The 19,063-nt window shown below is 46.9% G+C and overlaps 1 gene segment (V, D, J or C); it reads right to left on the reverse strand.

Moving 5' to 3' along the window:
- Positions 1 to 5,621: 5,621 nt before the first annotated feature.
- On the reverse strand, positions 5,622 to 6,433 carry LOC117096646. The segment is given in 2 exon segments: positions 5,622 to 6,113; positions 6,239 to 6,433. Coding segments are annotated over 2 exon segments (447 nt in total).
- Between the last annotated feature and the right edge of the window lie 12,630 nt (positions 6,434 to 19,063).

Consider the following 19,063-nt stretch of genomic DNA (forward strand, 5'->3'; position numbering starts at 1 on the left):
GAGGACGGCTGAGTCAGCACGGGCTGGGAGATGGAACCTGCAGACACAGACACACAACGGTGAGAAGCAGGGTCAGGGCGCAGCTGCTGAGGGATCTGAGTCATGGGGGACAGATCAGGCTGGGGGCCACCCTCGGCTCTAAGCCCTGTCCCTACCTGTGCAGTGAGAGAGGAGCAGGAGGAGGAGAGGAATCAGGGCCATGGTGGACACGGCTACCTCTGAGGCCACAGACCCAGGGTTGGGCTGCCCCAGGCCGCTCTTATCACAGCGTCACTGGGCTCACAGGGGAGGGGCTGACCATGCAAATGAGTTCCCCCATTGACTCTCCCCCAGGTGCATTCACAGGGACCAGGCCCTTGGACAGGGAGGCTGGCATGAGGCAAGAGTTTGCCCCACGAGTAGGACCAGAGAAAGAAGCAGCTGCTGGGACCACACACAGGTCAAGTGTAGAGGACTCTGCCAGGCACAGATGGGACAAGGCTGCAGAGTCCCAGGAGGAAGTGAAGGAGCAGCCCTGGGCCTCTGTCAGTTGAGGGCTTCCCAGCTGTGAGCACCTCTTCTGCAGAAATACACAGAGGTCTCACTGCGCCCCCTGCTGGTCCGCAGGCAAACTTCTCCTTTTGCAATGATCAGAATCTTCCCTCTGCTTTGCTTCCTTAACTCTTGTCTTTCAAACATGCGGGAAGAATTCCTTCAGGGAACAATGGAGCTGTGGTCCTGGTGCCATCCCTGACCCCGGGCCTCCCTCTGCGGGGCAGGGGGCCAGCAGGGGTGGCCTGCGTGTAATATTGGTCCAGGAAAGTGTGTGATCTGCCCTGGAGCTGAGGACACAATGCCAGGGCAGAGCACCAAGAGGATCGCTTCACCAGGAGGCTCTTGCTCAAGATGCTGCTGTGACTAGGAGTTCACCGAGGGGAAACACACCATGCAAGATCTCAGGCCCTTCCTGAGGAAGGTGCTGGGAGGAGACGCTGAGGCAGACTCCGAGCTGGGGGCTGCAGATGTGGAGGGGGATATGGGCCCAGGTGTGCAGCAGGGAGGATACTGCGGGGCCCTCAGGCTGATTCTCCTCCATCTGCTGGCTAGAGGCTTGACCGCGGCTGTGGCTGTCATCAGTTCTGCTATTAGAGACTCAGCTCTGGGGAAGTTCCAGGACAAGTTCTAGAACCTGGGACAGGAGATTGGGCAGGGGACATTCCTGGGAGGCTGGAGAAACAGTGGCAAAGAAATTAGGGAAAGCGTGGAGTGGCAGGTGCTCTGAGGTGGGACACAGGGACAGGGATCACTGAACCCCAGGCTGTCGGAGAGGAGGAGATGGCCCAGAGTGTGTGGTGGGTAGAGGCCCACTCTGAGAGAAGCCCTGATGCCATGACAGCCACAGGCGGTGCAGGCGGAAAGGCAGGGCTGAAAGGCTGTGGTGAGCTTGGTGTACGTCTGTCCCACTGTGACCATGGCATGACAGTGTGGAAACAAGTTAACTCAATTCAGAGGCAATCACAGCTGCAGGGACTCATTTTCCTCCTTTATAAAAACAAATGCAGGTCTTAAAATAACATGTGACAGGAGACTCAGGTTGCGTTGTTATTCATTCATTCACTCATTCATTTATTGACCCATTTCCCATTTAGAAAAAAAAAAAAAAGTGCAGCTAGTTGCCAGCACTCATTTCTTGGGCAAATGGGAAATGGGTTCGACACATATTTAAGGAAGGGCTGGCATGGATCAGACACTGGGGATGTAACAGGGGTTTAGGGACAGGACTCAGGTCATGGAGCAGGAGATGCTGGGCAGAAGAGGAGGATAAAGATGGCTCCAGAGAACATCCCCAGTCTGAGGATTTCATGGTGTTCCCCAGAGGAGTCGACGGCTAAGAGCCAAGGTCTCCCACAGACCCCTCTCTCTCTAGCATGCAGCTCAGGGCATATAAGGGTCTCGGTGGCTGCAGGGCCTGCGGGGGCAACGCCCTGAGATGCCTGAGCTTTGACTTCACACGGAGCTCAGGTGGATGCGCAGGCCGCAGGAGGAGGGCACTGCCCGTGTCCGGAGAGGGGTGCAGCAGCAGTGCTGCTGGTGGCCGTGGAAGCGTCCCACTCAGATGCCTCTTCAGGAGAACTTGCAGGAGCATCACAGGTAACTAACATATCCCCTGCCCCTGGGCTGGCTCCAGGCAGTGAGGAGCCCAGGGCTCCCTCCAGCCAGGTCTTCCTGCAGGAAGCAGGGCAATTCTAGTGATCACCCCTGGGAAAGAACCCACTCCCTCGGCTGAGGCTTTATCTGACGTCTGACCTGCCTGTGGGCTGGGGCAGTTCCTAGTGATCCCTCTTCCCTCTCTCCTTTCAGGGGGTTCAGAGCCGGGTCTGAAGCCCACCCACCCCCCATGCCAAGTCCTTCCCCATTTCTCTTTCACCAGTGTCTCTACCCTCCATAAAAGAAATTTGATTAATTATAGAATCTACTTATCAAAGGGGCCAAACAAAAAAAGACTTCTATTTTAGAGAGAACGTCTCATCCATGACACTGTGAGAGGCACTACTGTGCCATTAGTAGCCTCATCCTCAAGCTTGAGCTCAAAGGTGTGCAAAGCCTCAGCACTGGTGGCAGCATCCACTCACACAGAGAAGAGGCTGGGGACCCTGAGCCCTGGTTCTGCTTCGAGCTCAGTAGAATCTTGGTAAAGACCAGGGAGGCAAGGCTGCCTGTCTTGTCGTGTTTCCAGTAAATGTCATAGCAAACAACATTGGTGTTACTGCTCAGGGTGCAGGTGAGTCTGAATGATGATCCCAGAGATGCACAGAAGGAGTCACAGAGCATCCAGATAATCAGAGAACAATCAGCAAGGCTGCCATCCTGTGCTGAATAGTGAAAATCAGCCTGCAGTGAATAGTGAAAATCAGCCTGTGCTAAATAGTGAAAATCACTCCCCAGCCTGGAGCCCAGAGATGACCAGGGAGGCCAAATTGCCTCTGGGGCTGGGGAACTTCCCTGAGGTCCCTGAGGGATAGTTGTTACCCCTCTGGGTCTGAGGTTTGGGGACATGTCCCAGGTGCTCCTGAATCCAAGTTGTGCCTTGATTGACAGTATGACGGCTGTTTCCAGGGCAGGTGATTGTCATTGTCAGTCCTGGAGACTCGGTCAGTGAAGGAGGCTGTCAGCATCATGTGGATCATAGACCCAGGAGGGTGGAGACAGAGAGAACAATGAGCCCTGTGAGGAAGGGAGTGGAGCAGAGGTGGGCTGAGGACCGCATGGAACCTTCTCCCCAGAGCAGGACGGGCCTTAGCTGGGCAGGGAAGGAAGAGGACAAAAAGCAGAGGGGCCAGGTCATGGTGCAGGTGCTCAAGAGATCTGCATCCCAAGACTCCAGCAGTAACAGTGAAAGTTCCTAAGGCTCTTTTAGTCTCTACAGGTCTCAACGGGAGAGAATGTCCTACATTCAAATATGTCTCTGCACCCAGATCACCTCCAGGACCCCTCAGCCATAGGCAATGTCTCTGTTGTCTTGAGGAAGAAGAGGAGGATGAGGAGTTGACCTACCAGGCCCCACAGGGTGAGAGAGCCTGATCCTAGACCGCCTGAGTGTCCCTGAAGGTTTTGACAGCTGCAGTCACTTCCCATCTCAGCTCAGTGAGTTCACTGTGCACTCAGCTCCCCTCCAATCTCCTGAGGAGCTTCCCAGTTGGCAGGGCCAGACACGCTCACCTCCTGAAACAGCCTCACAGGTCCCCAGCTGACCCCATGCCCCTTGACATCACCAGGACACACCCCTGCTGACTCACTGAGGGTCTCGCAGGCATGGGCTTGATTGTGCTGTTCACTCCCCAGAGGCTGGCGCTCAGGGAGGAGATGGGGAAGCCAGAGGGACTGTTCTTAGAGACCACAGGAAATGACCTGAGGAACAGGTAAGCGAGCAAGCACGGTGTTCTTATTCACATTTAATTTTACAAAAGTGTTGGCAGCAAGCCCCCCACAATCTGGCCATAAACTGGCCCCCAAACTGGCCATAAACAAAACCTCTGCAACACTGTAAAGTGTTCTTAATGACCCTAACGCCGCGTGCTGGAAGGTTGTGGGTTTTCGGGAAGGAGGGCAAGGAACACCTGGCCCACCCACGGTGGAAAACCACTTAAAAGCATTCTTAAGCCACAAACAATAGCATGAGTGATTATGCCTTAAGGGCCTGCTCCTGCTGCAGGTAACTAACCCAACCTATTCCTTTAATTCGGCCCATCCCTTTGTTTCTCATAAGGGATACTTCAGTTAATTTAATATCTGTAGAAACAATGCTAAAGGCTGGTTTGCTGTAAATAAATATGTGGGTAAATCTCTGTTCGGGGCTCTCAGCTCTGAAGGCTGTAAGACCCCTGATTTCCCACTTCATACCTCTATATTTCTGAGTGTGTCTTTCATTCCTCTAGCGCTGCTGGGTTAGGGTCTCCCTGAATGAGCTGGTCTCGGCACAAAAGAAAACAGGAAGTATTGGTAAAGACCTCATCTGCACCTGATAATACTTCTCCACCTAGGATTCCGCAAAGCATCACCTCTGTTCGTGGAGGTATTTCCAGCTTATTTTTGAAGTAGGTCACTTTCTATCCAATTCTGAAATCACCCTTTTCACCTAAATTATGACAGCATTTGAGGATGCTCACGATCTTTTCAGCCTCCGTGAGTTTACCTATCATGGAGATTTGAGTCATTCATTTCAGGATATTTGCATTTTGTTCCTTTCACTGAGCATAATTTTTCAACGTCCGTTCATATGGAGCTCATTTCAGCACTTCCACCTTTCAATGGCTGAGTCACATGACCTTGGATGGAAGAAGGGTCTATTATATTTCCATGTGCATTGTACAAAAGTGCAAAGCAGGGGTGTCCCATCTTTTTATTTCCCTGGGCCACAATGGAGGAAGAAGAATTGTCTCAGATCACACATAAAATTGATACTAACAGTATTGATACCAAGAGTATCAATAGCTGATGAACTATAGAAAATTACAAAATATATCATAATGTTTTATTAAAATTTGCAGATTTGTGTTGGGCCACATTTAAAGCCTTCCTGGGCTGCATGTGGCCTGTGGGGCTGTGGCTTGCAGACTGATGGAAAGCATTGTGTGCTGTCCTAGTCAGAGCTAAACTCTGTTACAGGATCTGGTTAGGCCTTCTACACCTCTAATAGCACAATCTCTGACTTCTAGTTGCTTGGAAAACCACTCAACCATCCAAACACTGAAGTTTGGTGTTATTCTTTTGTCTCATAGATGGCAACCAGAAACATAAAAATTAAAAACTAGCTCATGCTCAGCAGAATGGCATAAATACATTTCAAAGTCAAGCTTCCTAGTAGTTGAGGACATGCTCTCTAACGGAGAATCTCAATCTGGGATGATTTTGTCCCCAAGCATGGGACATGTGGCAGTGTCTCAAGACAGTCTTGTTGTCATCAATGAGGGGAGGGTGTTAATAGTATCTAAAGGTAGAGACCAGAGATGCAACTGAATATCTTATGCTGTACAAGGCAGACCCCAACCAGAACATCCATAATAGTGTGGCTCAGAGACCCTGTTATAAACTACGTTTATCCCACAATTGATCATGCACATATCAGAAAACCAGCCATCAAGGTGTGGAAGAACAGATTGGTATTCTGAAAAGGAAAAGAGGAAGTCATAAGCTAAGTTCACCTCAAGCACTTAGGCAGGAGAGAAAGGAGAGCTACCCTCCCCAGTGGAGACAAGATGAGGCTGGCCCAGGTAGAGATACTCTAAGGAGTTTCTGTCTCACTTCCCCATGGGTCTGGAGCACTGTGTGATAACTGCTATCATAAGACTGACAGTAGTAGTCAGCCTCGTCCTCAGTCTCCAGCCCAGAGATGGTGAGGGAGGCAGAGTTGGAGGAGCTGTCGATGGAGCCAGAGAACCGATCAGGGACCCCAGAGGGTCTTTGGTTGTCATCATAGATCACAGTGGTGGGGGCACTGCCCGGGCGCTGCTGGTACCACTGCACGTAGTAGCTCCCAATGCTGCCACTGCTGCGGGTGCAGGAGATGACGACTTTCTGTCCCACAGACCCAGACACAGAGTGGGGCTGAGTCAGCATAAAGTTGGCCCAAGAGCCTGCAAGAAGAGAGCGACATAGAGATCAGCGGGGAGGGATGAGGACTGGTTCCCAGGCAGGAGGAACAGATCATCAGCCCAGGTGACATCCAGGAGCCCTCCCTGAATCCCCTGCAGGCAGCCACCTGTGCAGTGAGCGAGGAGGGTGAGGAGTAGTGGAACCCAGGCCATGATGGAGACGCTCCAGGCTCTGCTTCCTGAGCCCCAGCCAGGACTGAGCCCACCAGCCCTTCTTATCTGTCACTCATAACCTCAGAGTGGGAGGGCTCCATGCAAATTTCTCCCTTTCTGGAGGTTGCACAACCCCCTCCTTTGACCCCAGACAAGGTTGTGACTGAAAAGTGGAAAGGTTGTACAAGAGGGGGGAGCAACACCATCTGGAGGGCACAGAAACACCAGCAGGTGGAGGGAAAACAGCAGAGGATCTGGGGAGCTCTGGTTAGTTGCTTAGACCACAGCGCCCTCTGGTGGATACGGCAGTCATGTCCACCCCGGGCAGGTGCAGCTGCTCAGTGCCCCTGACCTTCCATCCTGCACTGCTCCCAATTCCAGCCACTGTCCAGGGGGCCTCTGCTCAGCATCCTATGCTCACTGAAATATGTTCAGATAGGCCAAGGCACAGTACTCTGGTTAAGACAGTCTCTTTCACTTTGTGTTACTGGAGGTGGGGAGTATCAGTGAGAATGGGCTCTGCCTTCTGGAGAGGCCACACGGGGTGAGGTTGGGAGCCGTCACTGAAAGGTCTAGCCCTCCAAGCACGAAGGGGGAGGAACCCTAGGATTAGGGGCCAGATTTCACCATCAGAGACACCAGGAGTTTCTTTCAGGCCTCTCACCTCTGAGCAGATCCATTGCTCGCCCTGCAGGGCTGTGACAACTACTGCTTGTGCTTCTCTAGTTAACACTGGTAGGTATCTTCTCTAATGCTTGGCTTTTAGTTTCGTAGTTACTTGTTTTTGAGTCTCTCCAGAGAGTTTTTTTTTATTTTTTGTTTATTTATTTTTGTTTGTATTTAGTTTGATTTTATGACTTCTATTTTTTCTGAAAATTTATCCTTTTTCATTTGTTTCAAGAATACCTGAAATTGCTCATCAACAGGATTTTATGGTGACTGATTTCAATATACCTGTCATGTACTTTCAGCCCTAAATCATCTCAGTGTTAATGTCTGGATTGCCTTTTCTCATTCAAGTGGTGATTTTTCTACTTCTTGATATAACAAGTGTTTCTTTGAATTGTGTCCTATTTCAAATATTGTATTATAAGACTATCTTGAGGATTTTCAATAGATCTGAAACAGTGTCTGCTTTTGGTTTGTTGGTTTTCTCTACTATGTTTTCTGTTGTCATTCCCAGAAGAAATGGGTCCCACTCTCCTTTGGAAGTGTTTAGTTTCAAGGTTTTCAATCAGTCTAATCATACTGGAAATGCATCCTCCAGCAGGCTGCTTTCTATTGGTTAAAATATTCCTGAGGCCTTACATCTCTCTCATCCTGTCTCTTAATCTTTCTCTATAAAGTTAGTCAAGTATATTTCAGTGTTGCTGATAACTTGGGGAAGGGGAAATGCACTTTTGATCTGAAGTGGCATCTTTCACCAAATCAGTTACTCACATGCCTAAGTGACCCCCATTATACACTTCTCTGGAAAGCTACAGGGCTGAAGGATGAGCTGCATGAATTCTCAACATCCTCACAAACCTCGTCTTCCCCAAGCCTGCATCCAGTGCTGCAAACAGTTTCTTACCTTTACAGGTGAAATAACTTCATGTCTTCTTTGAGGGTGATTGATGCAGGCTCCTCCCTCAAGCAGTGAGACAACTGCAGAATCTGAGCCCATGACTGGGAATGTAAAAGAATAGGGTGTCCCACTGACTCAATCCTGTCAACTGTGTCCAGTCGGTGCAGTGCGGGGACCAGGGCTGAGGGTGCCTGTAGAGCAGCACTGCCAGGCTGGGGGACTGACTCTGTTCCTTTTAATAACTCGCAATAATCAGCAGCAGTGTCCATGGAACTGCCCACTTTGAGGAGCCACCCTGCACATTATCTGAGACTTTCTAAATCACAGAGGATCAGAATAACTTTTGTTCTTGGGAACGTTCTGGGTGTCAATTAGAAGCCAGTGTCAAATGTAGCAATTAATAAGCTGCATATTGGAAAAGATATCAGGGCCTGGGAGCCCATCACAAGGCAGGAAGAAGCAGAGAGCCGATACCCCTGTAGATCATACGGATGCTGCTCAACCAGGTAAGAGCTTTCCTCGGGCCGCGCTTTCTACCCCTGATGGACTGTGCTGATGTATGCTTCCTGCCCTGGGCTGGGGCATCAATGAGTCCCATTGCAGTATGTACAGTAGCTTTAGCTTTCTCTCCCATTGTGTACCAGAGAACCAAACCTGGGACCTCTGAGACTGCCTGATTGAAGCATATGACATACGGCTCAGAACCTCTCATATCTGCTCTCCCTCCAAAGTCCACCTCCATTATTCCCCCACAAACTATACAAAGCTCCTGTTCTCAGCCTGAGCCTTTCCTAGTGCTCAAAGATATAATATGGATTCCAGTTACATACATGCCATAAAATGTTTACATTTATCTTCATGAATTATATTGCTATATTATTTTACAGGTCAGCTTGGACTCAAAGCAGCCTGGGCAGACCCTAGATGTCTCCCAGATGTAAACATGCCCAGATGTCAGGCTTCTGGGAGTCTCTGGATCCTAAGAGCACCGGAGGGGTGGGGGGGACTCTGCAGGAATAATTGCTTCTCTGGCTTCCAACAGTGAAGTGTGGTGTGGTGAGAGCTTGGCTAAGTTAAAAATGAAGGGACTTTAGAATGTCAGTAGAGACTCATTAATTTCTTCTTCCTAAAGGTAAAAATTCAGGGACTGTGGCCAGATGTAAAGTGAGAGGCTTTGGGGCCCAGAGTGTATTTAAATCCTGCCACCCTCTCTCCTCTCTTCCTTCTTTCTCTTCCTCCCTCCTTCCTCCCTCCCTTCCTTCCTGTCTTCCAAAATTTATTAAAGCCCCTCCTCTTTATAAGCCATACTGCAAAGCACTAGAGGTACAAAGTGAATGAACCAGAGTCCTATATTGATGAGGAACCTGTAGGCTATTTGGAAAACAGATGATTCCAGCCCTGAGTGATCAATAAAGTTCTGGGGGAAGAAGACAGATTTTGGGAGCCCAGAAAGGACACCTGACCCAGAGAAGGAATGGCCAGGGAGGCTTCTAACAAAAAATGATGCTTGAGTTGGCTCTTAAAGAAGGCACAGGTATTAGCTGGGTGATGGATAGGGGATAGGTTAAGGGATAGCATACCATATAGGAGTAAATATGTGCAGAGGCCCCCGGGTAGGATGAAATATGGTGTTTTGTGGAGGATGAATATTGGTCTGGGTGGAGATGGGGTTAGCCTGAGGGAGTGTTCAAGTCATTGAAGACCTTGTGGGCTAAATGAAGGAAGCTTGTACTTAGCTTCCATTAGATTGAAAATTCCATGAAAACATGGACTGTGTATTTTGTTTGTTTCACCAGTGAGACCTCATTCCATGGCATATTATCTTGCACACAACAGAACTTAACAAGTGTTGGTTGACTCACTCTATTATTTCAGAAGTCAAAGTGAGCCATTGATGGCTCTTGGGCACAGGAGCAACATGATTATGTTTGCACTCTTGAAAGATCAATCCTACTGGATGGACAAAGGGGAAACAGTGCCTTGGCTAATGTAGAGAGGAGCTGGCCAGGACTTTAGACTTGGAGACCATAGTCAAGACAATTAACGGTCCCCCACTATTCAACTACTTCTTCCTTTTCTACTAGAATCCCCTGAAGCTTATGAGGGCACAGGACTGCCTAGCCAGAGACTGCATTTCCCAGCTTCCCTTGCAACTAGGTGTGGCTATGTGACTAGGTTCTAGCCGGTGAAATGTGAGTAGATGTGATGGGTGTAACTTTCACACTTCCATATCAAAACGGAGCTACTTGCCCCATTTCCCTCTTTTTCTGTTTGTCTTGAATGTAATCAGGATGATGGGAAACAGTTTTATCTATGAAGATAAGGATTATTCTCTAGGGCAAAGACTGGCAAACTTTTGCTTGTGAACCTATACTGGCTGGCCATCTCTTTTTAAAATAAAGTTTGGTTGCAGCACAGCCACATGCATTCATTTACCTATTGTCTGTGGTTACTTTTTTGTTACAGTGACAGAGTTGAGTGGTTGTGACAGAAATTTTCATGGCTAAGTCTACAATATTGACTATCTGGACCGGGTGTGGTGGCTCACTGCCATAATCCCAGCACTTTGGAAGGCTGAGGTGGATGGCTCACTTGAGTCCAGGAGTTCAAGACCAGCCTGGACAACATAGCCAAACCTTTTCTCTACAAAATATTAGCCAGGCATGATGGCATGCACCTGGAGTTCCAGCTACTCAGGAGGCTGGGGTGGAAATATCACTTGAACCTGAGAGGTTGGGGCTGCAGTGAGCTGTGATCGCCACTGCACTCCACCTTGTTGGCAGAGTGAGACCCTGTCTCAAAAAAAAATAACATTGGCTATCTGATACTTTACAGATAGCTTGCCAATCCCGTTGTGGGGATGGCAGAGCTACAAGGTGGGAGGAACCTGAGTCCCAGGATGGGTTCGTGGAACAGACTTTAGCAACTCATTTTACATCAAGAGTGATAAATGAGGGGAAAATAAACTTCTGCGGTTCTGGATGCTGATGTTGGGTTCTCTGTTGTGGAGGTGAAGCAGGCTTATTTGTCTGGGGTGATACTTGAGGTTTGTTGTCTCACACAGAGGAAATCAAGGATGCAGACATATGAAGAGTGAGGTTAAGCGTGGAGGTTCAATAGGCGAAAGAAAGAGAAGAGCTCTCTCCTACACAGAGAGGGATCCTGAATGGGTTGCAGGTCCACAGTGACAAGCAGGCTGTTTTATAGATGAGCTTGAGGAGGTAGTGTCTGATTTATGCCCCCACCCTAATCTTTCATTATGCAGATGGATTCTCTGCTTGGCTGGTGCCATGTTGCCCATTTCTTTATTGCACACATGGTAACCAAAAAAAAGGGACATAGAACCTCCATGTTTGGTATGCCAGGCTCCCAGGTAGCCCCTTTCTATTGGCACAGCTGCCAGCATTCACCCGTGCAAGCTTCCAACTTGTTTATCTATGTTGCAGCTTGATTTTTCAGGCTGCTCTTCGTTAGAAAAAAATTGGGGGGCTGCTTTTTGTTAGAAGGGAAGCTTTGCTGAGTACTCTTTTACTCTCATTATCTGCCTAAATAATTTCTTTCTACCTCCTGTATCGGAGGCAGCTCAGTTACATAACAGAACTCAACAAATTCTTACTGGATTAGTTCAATCAGGGCAGATGAAGCTGGGAGTGATCTGAACCAGGGCAGAGGTGATGAGGAGGAGAGAAGTGAATGGAGTCCAGAGACACTGGGGAACACAGTGAGGAAACCTGGTGTTTGTCTGGAAGAAGAAGTGAGGACAGGATGAGAAATGACTCCCAGGACAGCAAGGTGACTGCAGGGGACAGAGAAGCAGGTTGGGGAAAGATGCTGAACTTGGTTTTGTGTATATGATGCTTGAGGTATCTGTGTGTCCCAATGGGACTCTGAGGCAATTGGCCCTCATGGGAGGATTTGGAGAAGGGACACACTGTGTATGAATAGGATAGAGCCCACCCCTTGGTACATTGATGCCAGCACCAGAGTTTGAGCTAGAAAAAGCTTTAATTATTACTCAGTCCATCTCTCCATGTTAGCACTAAAAGGACTGAGGCTTAGAAATGATAACAAGCTCTTCTAAGGTCACAAAGACTAATGTTGGCAAAACTCAGGCATCCCAACTCTTGGTCTAGTACTGACATCCCTTCTTCCCAGTCATTCATATGCCAGGTCTGTTGTGAGGCACAGGAGTACAATACAGCCAAATACACATGGCCACTCCCAAGTGAGCAATGGCATGCCAACTGTAAGAGGCACCTGATTTCAGAGATGTTGAAACATTCCAGATGTGCATCTTAGGAAAATGAGCTATGGTGATAAGGGAAGCTACCATTTCCTGGAAGTATATGCTGACAGAAGTGCTAGTACTAGCCCCACTTTGCAGATGAGAAAAAGTTAGGTTCAGAGACACTCACCTCCAGCCAAAAGTCACACAGCAAGAAAATGGCCAGCATTGCTCATTCATGAATTCACACATTCATTCAACAAACATTCATTGAGAACCTACTAAGTGACAACTGTCATTCTAGCATTTGAAATTATAGCAACAAAGAAAATTGATCAAGTTTCTGCTCCTCTGGGGTTTGGTTTCTATTAATAATAGTGGAGGAGAAAAGGTAAATGAATAAATATATAATATGTAATGTATCAAATGATTTCAAGTTCTGAAAACAAGAACAAAACAAAAAAACGAAAAGAAAAGAGATTGGGAAATGAAAAGGTGGTGCTATTTCACAGAGGGTGGCCAGGGAAGGACTCCTTAATGAAGTGAGTTTGAGCAGAGACCTGGATGAAGTGAGGAAAGGACAAGCCATGTGGACACAAGAGAAGATGCTTCCGCAATGGAAACAGCAAGTACAAAGGTCCTGAGGTGGGACTGAAACTCATGTCTATGCATTTAACATCTTTTCTCCCACTCTGCCATATGTTCTCAATTCAACATGTACTTTTCTGGGCATGTACTATGTGGCAACATCGATCAGAGGGTGGATAAGATAATGAATTCTACCAGATCCAATTCCTGCCCTCAGAACTTTCACAAAGTGGCAGGGGAGGCACACAAACATACTGGACATGCCTTGAGGACCCCAGGCAGATACAGAATAGGTGAAATAAAACGGGAATGGGAGTTCATCTGGACAAGGAAGAACTTGCCCTGGGGATCAAATGCAGGTGGATTTTTACAGTTTTTCTTAATAGTATAAATATATCAGACAAGTGTACAACTTGATACAATTTCACAAGATGAATGCTCCCCTGCACCCTAGCATCCTCATCAAGAGAGTATGGCAGACTCTGCAGAAGTTCTGGAACACCTCTTCCTGTGACTCCCAGGTAGCATCTAAGCTGACTTCTAGCACCATAGATGATTTTTTCCTGCCTTTTATTTCTGACTTGTCTTGCTTAAGACTATGGTTTGTGAAATCCATGCATGTCATGTGTAACTGTAACTCATGTTTTGCCATTACTATGCAACATCACAATATGTTAATATACCACAATTTATTTGCCCATTCTGCTGTTGCTGGAGAATTCAGTTGTTTCCTTTTGGGACCATAATGGGTGATGCTGCAATGACATTCTGCTGCATGTCTTTGGGTGAATATGAGTACATATTTCTGCTGGATATGACCTATGTGTAAGCTTCCTGGGTCATGGGCCATGCATATGCTGAGCTTTAGCAGATGCTGATAAAATGGTTCTACCAATTAGTACTCCTACCAGAAGTAAATTTGCATTTGAGCAGCATATCCTCAATAGCATTTGGTATTTTCTGTCATTTTCATTTTACTTCATTTTCATTCTTGTGGGGGTGAGATGTTATAATATTGTAGTTTTAATTGCATTACCTTGATGACTAATGCAGTTGAAAATGTTTTCATATGTTTACTGGCCATTTGCTCGTTTTATTTTGGTGCAGTGCCCATTCAAGTCTTTTACCTAATTTTTTTCCACTGGGTGCTCTACCCTTTCCCTTTCCCTATTGGTTACTAGGTGTTCCTTATGTGTTCTGAATATGAGTTCCTTGTTGAAGATACTATGGCAATTATCTTCTCCACTCTGTCGGTTGCTCTCTCATTCTCCTAATTGTGATGATTGATGAACAGGTATTCTCAACTTTAATACAGTACATTTTGTCTCTTTTCTTTCTTACAGCAGAATAGAATTTTCTCAAGGATATTTAAATGCAAAAAGCAGTGTTTTCCAGTGGATGGAGTGCTTTGCCCACAAGGAGGGAGGTGGGAGGGTTGAGGGAGACTGCAGGAGTTTTATGTGGGACAATCATGGAGGCTTTCCAAAGCCATGCTTTGGAGTTGGTCTTCCTTCCTGAAGTCCACAGAGAGCTGAAGTTTTGAGCAAGGGCTGTCAAGACCAGCGCTGGGGTTGGGAATATGAATTTAACAGTGAATGCCTGATGGGGTGAAGTGGAGTCGGGGAGAGCCCAGCCTGGAAAGACTTGGGGCAGCTTCACAGAGAGGGTTTGGCATTCTTTTTCCCCACAGGGATACAAGCTGGGGATGGGGTGTGGGGACACATTCATGGGTGATGTATCTTTAAAGATACAGGGATATAGAGTGGGGATGGGGTATGGGGACACATTCATGGGTGATGAATCTTTAAGGATAACGTCATGCCCTGACTCAGTCTAGAGCTGTCTTTCTGCTCTTATGTAAAAGCTCAGAGAACAAGCAGATGATTCGGAGGTTCACAGGCCACTCCTTCATCCATCTGCCCTCTGAGAGCCTTGGAGAAGATGGGGCAAGCCTGCCTGTTCTACATCCGAGAATAGCCCTCCTTCCATGAGGTGGAAGACAGGGTGGAAGCTGGAGAAGAATTGGAGGGCCCAGGTAGGAGACCTACATTATTAACTTGGTTCAACCTTCGTTTATGGCTGTGTATCCTTAGGGCAGTCTCTTTCCTTCTCTGGGCCCCAGTTTCCTTACCCACAAAAAGGGCTGTAAGACTCAAATGAATGCATGGACATAAAATGGTCTGTGGCTAATACTTTACAAATGTAAAGGATTATTGTGTCTCCTGCTTCCTCTCTCCATTCCCACCCCAGGAACCAGGCGATCAGAGATCTTTGCATTTATCCTGCTAATGATTATGCCAGCAATGGTCTAAGGGTCCAATATTGCTGGACCTAACCCAAAATCAAATGCATTCATCACCTATACTTTCTTGCTTTCTCACTAATATATGAGCAGTTCCCCCCAGTACTGAACTCCTGTCTCTGAAATCTAAGCATTTAAATCCCAGACAGGGACACGAAAATCATATATTTTCGTTTGAAATGTATTCTCATTCCTCTAAAAATATTTGAGGTGACTGACAAAATAACAAAATAACATCTCTACCGTATCCTTAGGTCAGACACCATGCTGGTCATTATGGTAGGAGACACACTTGGAGCTATGCACAGAGAGGGTGTCGAAAGCAGAGGCACATGGTAGAGAAAAATGCAGGATCTCAAAGAGCCCGTGGTGGTGAATTGTATGTGTCAACCTGGCTAGGCTATGGCACCAAGTTACTCAACCCCACACATGATGCTCTGAAGGGATTTTGTAGAAGTGGTTAACATCTCCCATCAGTTGACTTTAGAAAAGAAGATTGTCCTCAATAATCCAGATAGCTCCATTCAGTCAGTTAAAAGGCCTGAACAGTGGAACCGAGGTTTTGCTGAGGAAGAAGAAAATCTGCCTCAAGACTGCAGCATCAGCCCCTGCCTGAGTGCTTGCAGCCTGCTGACCTGCCCTGCAGATTTCAGATTTGCCAGCCTCACAATTCCATGAGAAGATAACTTAAAATAAGCCTCTTTTTGTATCTCTGCCTCTATTTCTATCTTTATCTCCATCTCTATCTACATCTCTGTGTATCCTACTGGTCCTGTTTCTCTGGAGACCCCAAGTGAATACTTAAAGCCAAGGTCAATGGGAGCAGTGCACGATGAGGACCAGCTCTCTGACTTTAGCGTCTTCTGTTCTTCCTCTCCCTTACTCTGCTGTAGCCACAGACAACCTCTTTCTAGTCTTCGAGCATTCCAATCATGTTGTAGCTGCCATAACTTGGCACTTACTGTTCCCTTAACCCAGAGAGCTCTTCCCCAAAGCCTGAACATTCACTGCAGCTAGGATTCTATGTAGATACCACCTCATGAAGAGGCCTTCCCTGATGGCTCTAATCTAAAGTATCCACCACTGTCATCGTCTGTTTACTCAGATATGTTTCATCCCAGTGCTTATCACTGCTGGATATTTCATACGTTTCTTTTAATTGTCTGTCTGACCCACTGGAATAGGAGCTTCTTGAGAACAGAAACATCACCTTTTCTCTCCTATGTCCTAGTCCTTAGCACAGTGCCTGGCAGAGTGGAGACTCAGCGCTCCCAAATTGTGGTGGGGTTTGAGTGCTGAGATAAGTAATTATAAGAAACTTAAACCAGCTTCACAAACTCATCTCCTGACACCCATGAACTCCTGGGGGTATGCCATGGAAGGAACTTGCAAAGAGATGCCAGCAAGACACAGCTCAGAGGTACCTGACAATTTTCCTTTATTTTTGATCCATGTTGCCTGACCTAGTTGTTCATGAAGAAGGCGTTATGATACATCTCAAAAAAAAGCAACCTTAGCCTCTCAATCACTCAGCAGTTTTTGGAAGGAAAAGCAGATATCAGCAATGAAAGCCCACAGCGGTAATACATGATATCACAACTGTCATTCTTTATAGCAGCATGGAGGATAGCATTTGGGAAAGAGCACTTGCACTCAAAAGATAGGCCATTTAGACAGGTCTTCGCAGAGAAGAATCTCTCACCCTACCCCCGACCCCCGACCCTTCCAACCTGATCACAAGAAATGGGAAAATTACAAACAAATCAAGCAAGCAGAGAGCAGAAGTAGTGGAGATTTAAGGCTTGGCTGACAATAACAAGATGACGTTCCAGGCTATGAGGTAAATATATTCTCAGTCTGGGCAAGCGAGTGGCTCCTTGTGGGACTTGGTGGGCTCTGAGAGGACTTGCTGGTCTCCAGTAGCTCGTTATGTGATCTGTCCAGGGTGCTGAATTGGCACCACTCAGGGTTAATTAGTGTTGACAAGACATAGTCATAGGTGATGGTTATCAGACATTGGCTCCTGTGTGAGAGTGAGTTTATTGTGGATTGATAAAGCTGGAGTAGGGGTAATATCTAGAAATTACAAACATAAGCTTATAAGGGCCAGTTGATAACATTAGCGAGAGAAGGAAGTTATAAGGCAATAGAAAGTAGTGGGGATGCATGCCCCACCTAAATAACAAAGCTACCACTTGATTTCAGCTTTTTGAGGTCAAGTGGGATTGTGAGACTGGTGTCTCCAGTCTGAATTTATAGGAGGAGTTATAAACTTTTATGTGGAATCTCTTGATTTTAAATACCGGATGCTCTAGAATAATTCATTATCTTAAAATGGGGAAATTCAGGCCAGAGAGGGAAAGAGCCTTGCTCCAAGCAGCTCAGCTCATTAAGTCAGCATGTTTGCCACAGGGTGGGGACTGTAATTCCATTGCTTGACTCCCAGTTTAGTGCTGCGTCCTCTGCACTCCAGCTTGCTTTTCTCTTTAACAGGAGAAGTCTTTGCTCGCTGAAGCCTGGATCCAGGAAAGACCAGTGAAGGGAAGAAATGGGCACTGGGGGAATGTCTAAGCAAACCAGGCCTAAATTTTTAGATACCTGCAATTATTTCAACACACTCTAGCTCAGCTAAAGTTTTGGGTGTATTTATTATGCACCTGTAGCTGCAGATACTTCAGTGTCATTGCAAGGAATTCTCTGAATAAATTTGTCAGCTCCCAGCCCCTCATCTCCCCTTCCTCCAGTTCAATCCCCTACCGTTTCCATTGCCTGCACTCTTGAACTGTGTCCATGGAAATATATTGTCAAGGGCAAAAGAGGAGCTCCAAAATTACCTGACTGTTCAGAGTCTTGGTTCTGAATCACTTGCTCCATGCCATTTCTTACTCTGTAATGGACTGCCTTCTGCTTCACCCAAGTTTCTTGCTCTATTGTTCTTCCCCTTGCTGGCTTGATGCTTCCTGTAACATAAACCCAGACAGATTAACAGCAAAGGGGATGTGCTGCCCTATATGAGGCTCTATGTGTCCCTAGTGTTTTCAGCTATTCGGAAGACCAGGAGCCATATCCCTAGGTTTTACCACTCCCCTATATCCTTGTCATCCATAAAATAAAGACCCAATTCTTTCAGCCCTACAACAACTCCTGTCAATGAGTCTTTCCCATCTCCATGCCATTGTTCCGGCTGTTCTGCCTAATCCTGCATTGGGTAGCATAAAACTTAATAAAAGTTTAACAGCTAATTAGAAATTCTTCTGAATTTTGATGACAAGGGGATGCAATTAGCAATTTAGAGAACTGTGGATTCCAGAAGAGGGAAGGCTGGATATGTTTGTTATTCCCCACCTCTATTTGGCTACAATCTACATGGAGAATTGAGGCTTGCTGAGTGATGTTCAGAAAGCTGGTTCTCTTCTCTGAGCCTCAGCATTGCCCATCTGTTCACATGGGCGGGCTGGGTGGGCTTCCAGCCAATGGTTCTCTGAGATAAAGCCTTATAAGCTGTCTGCTGGTCTTTCGCAAGTCTCATGGGCAGAAGGGTTTTGACAGCATTCATCAGTTAATGCATCACTTGTTCATCAAAGATTATTTCTGGACATCCCACTTCCCTAGGCACCCAACTCCAAGCCCCAACTATGCTGACAAATACCTTCTTAAAGTTTCTGGTCCCAGAGGCCTTCTTCAAACGTTCAGGAATGCAGGAATGAGGATGAGGAGGGAAGTGTGTGGACATACTGGCTTGAGGCAAGCAATCACAGTCATGGGAAAAAGGGATGGGGAATGGAGTACAAGTACTCTGAAATTGCTGAGTCAGTGAGGCAGTCAGCAGCATCCTCCCTTTGAATGGGTAGCTGGCAGGATGGATGGATGGATGGATGGGTGGATGGATGGATGGATAGATGGGTTGTTGGGTGGATGGGCAAATGTATAGATGAATAAATGGATGAATGAATGAATAGCTGAAATCTGGAATATCCTCCATTTTCTCCTTGACACTTTTAGATATTGTTGAAATAATACAATGTGTAAATTGGCATCTGACTTTTTTTTGAGATGGCTTCTCAGTTTGTCGACTAGGCTGGAGTGCAGTGATGCGA

Source organism: Trachypithecus francoisi, unplaced genomic scaffold (assembly GCF_009764315.1).
Source record: "Trachypithecus francoisi isolate TF-2019V2 unplaced genomic scaffold, Tfra_2.0 Lachesis_group14, whole genome shotgun sequence".
NCBI lineage: Eukaryota > Metazoa > Chordata > Mammalia > Primates > Cercopithecidae > Trachypithecus > Trachypithecus francoisi.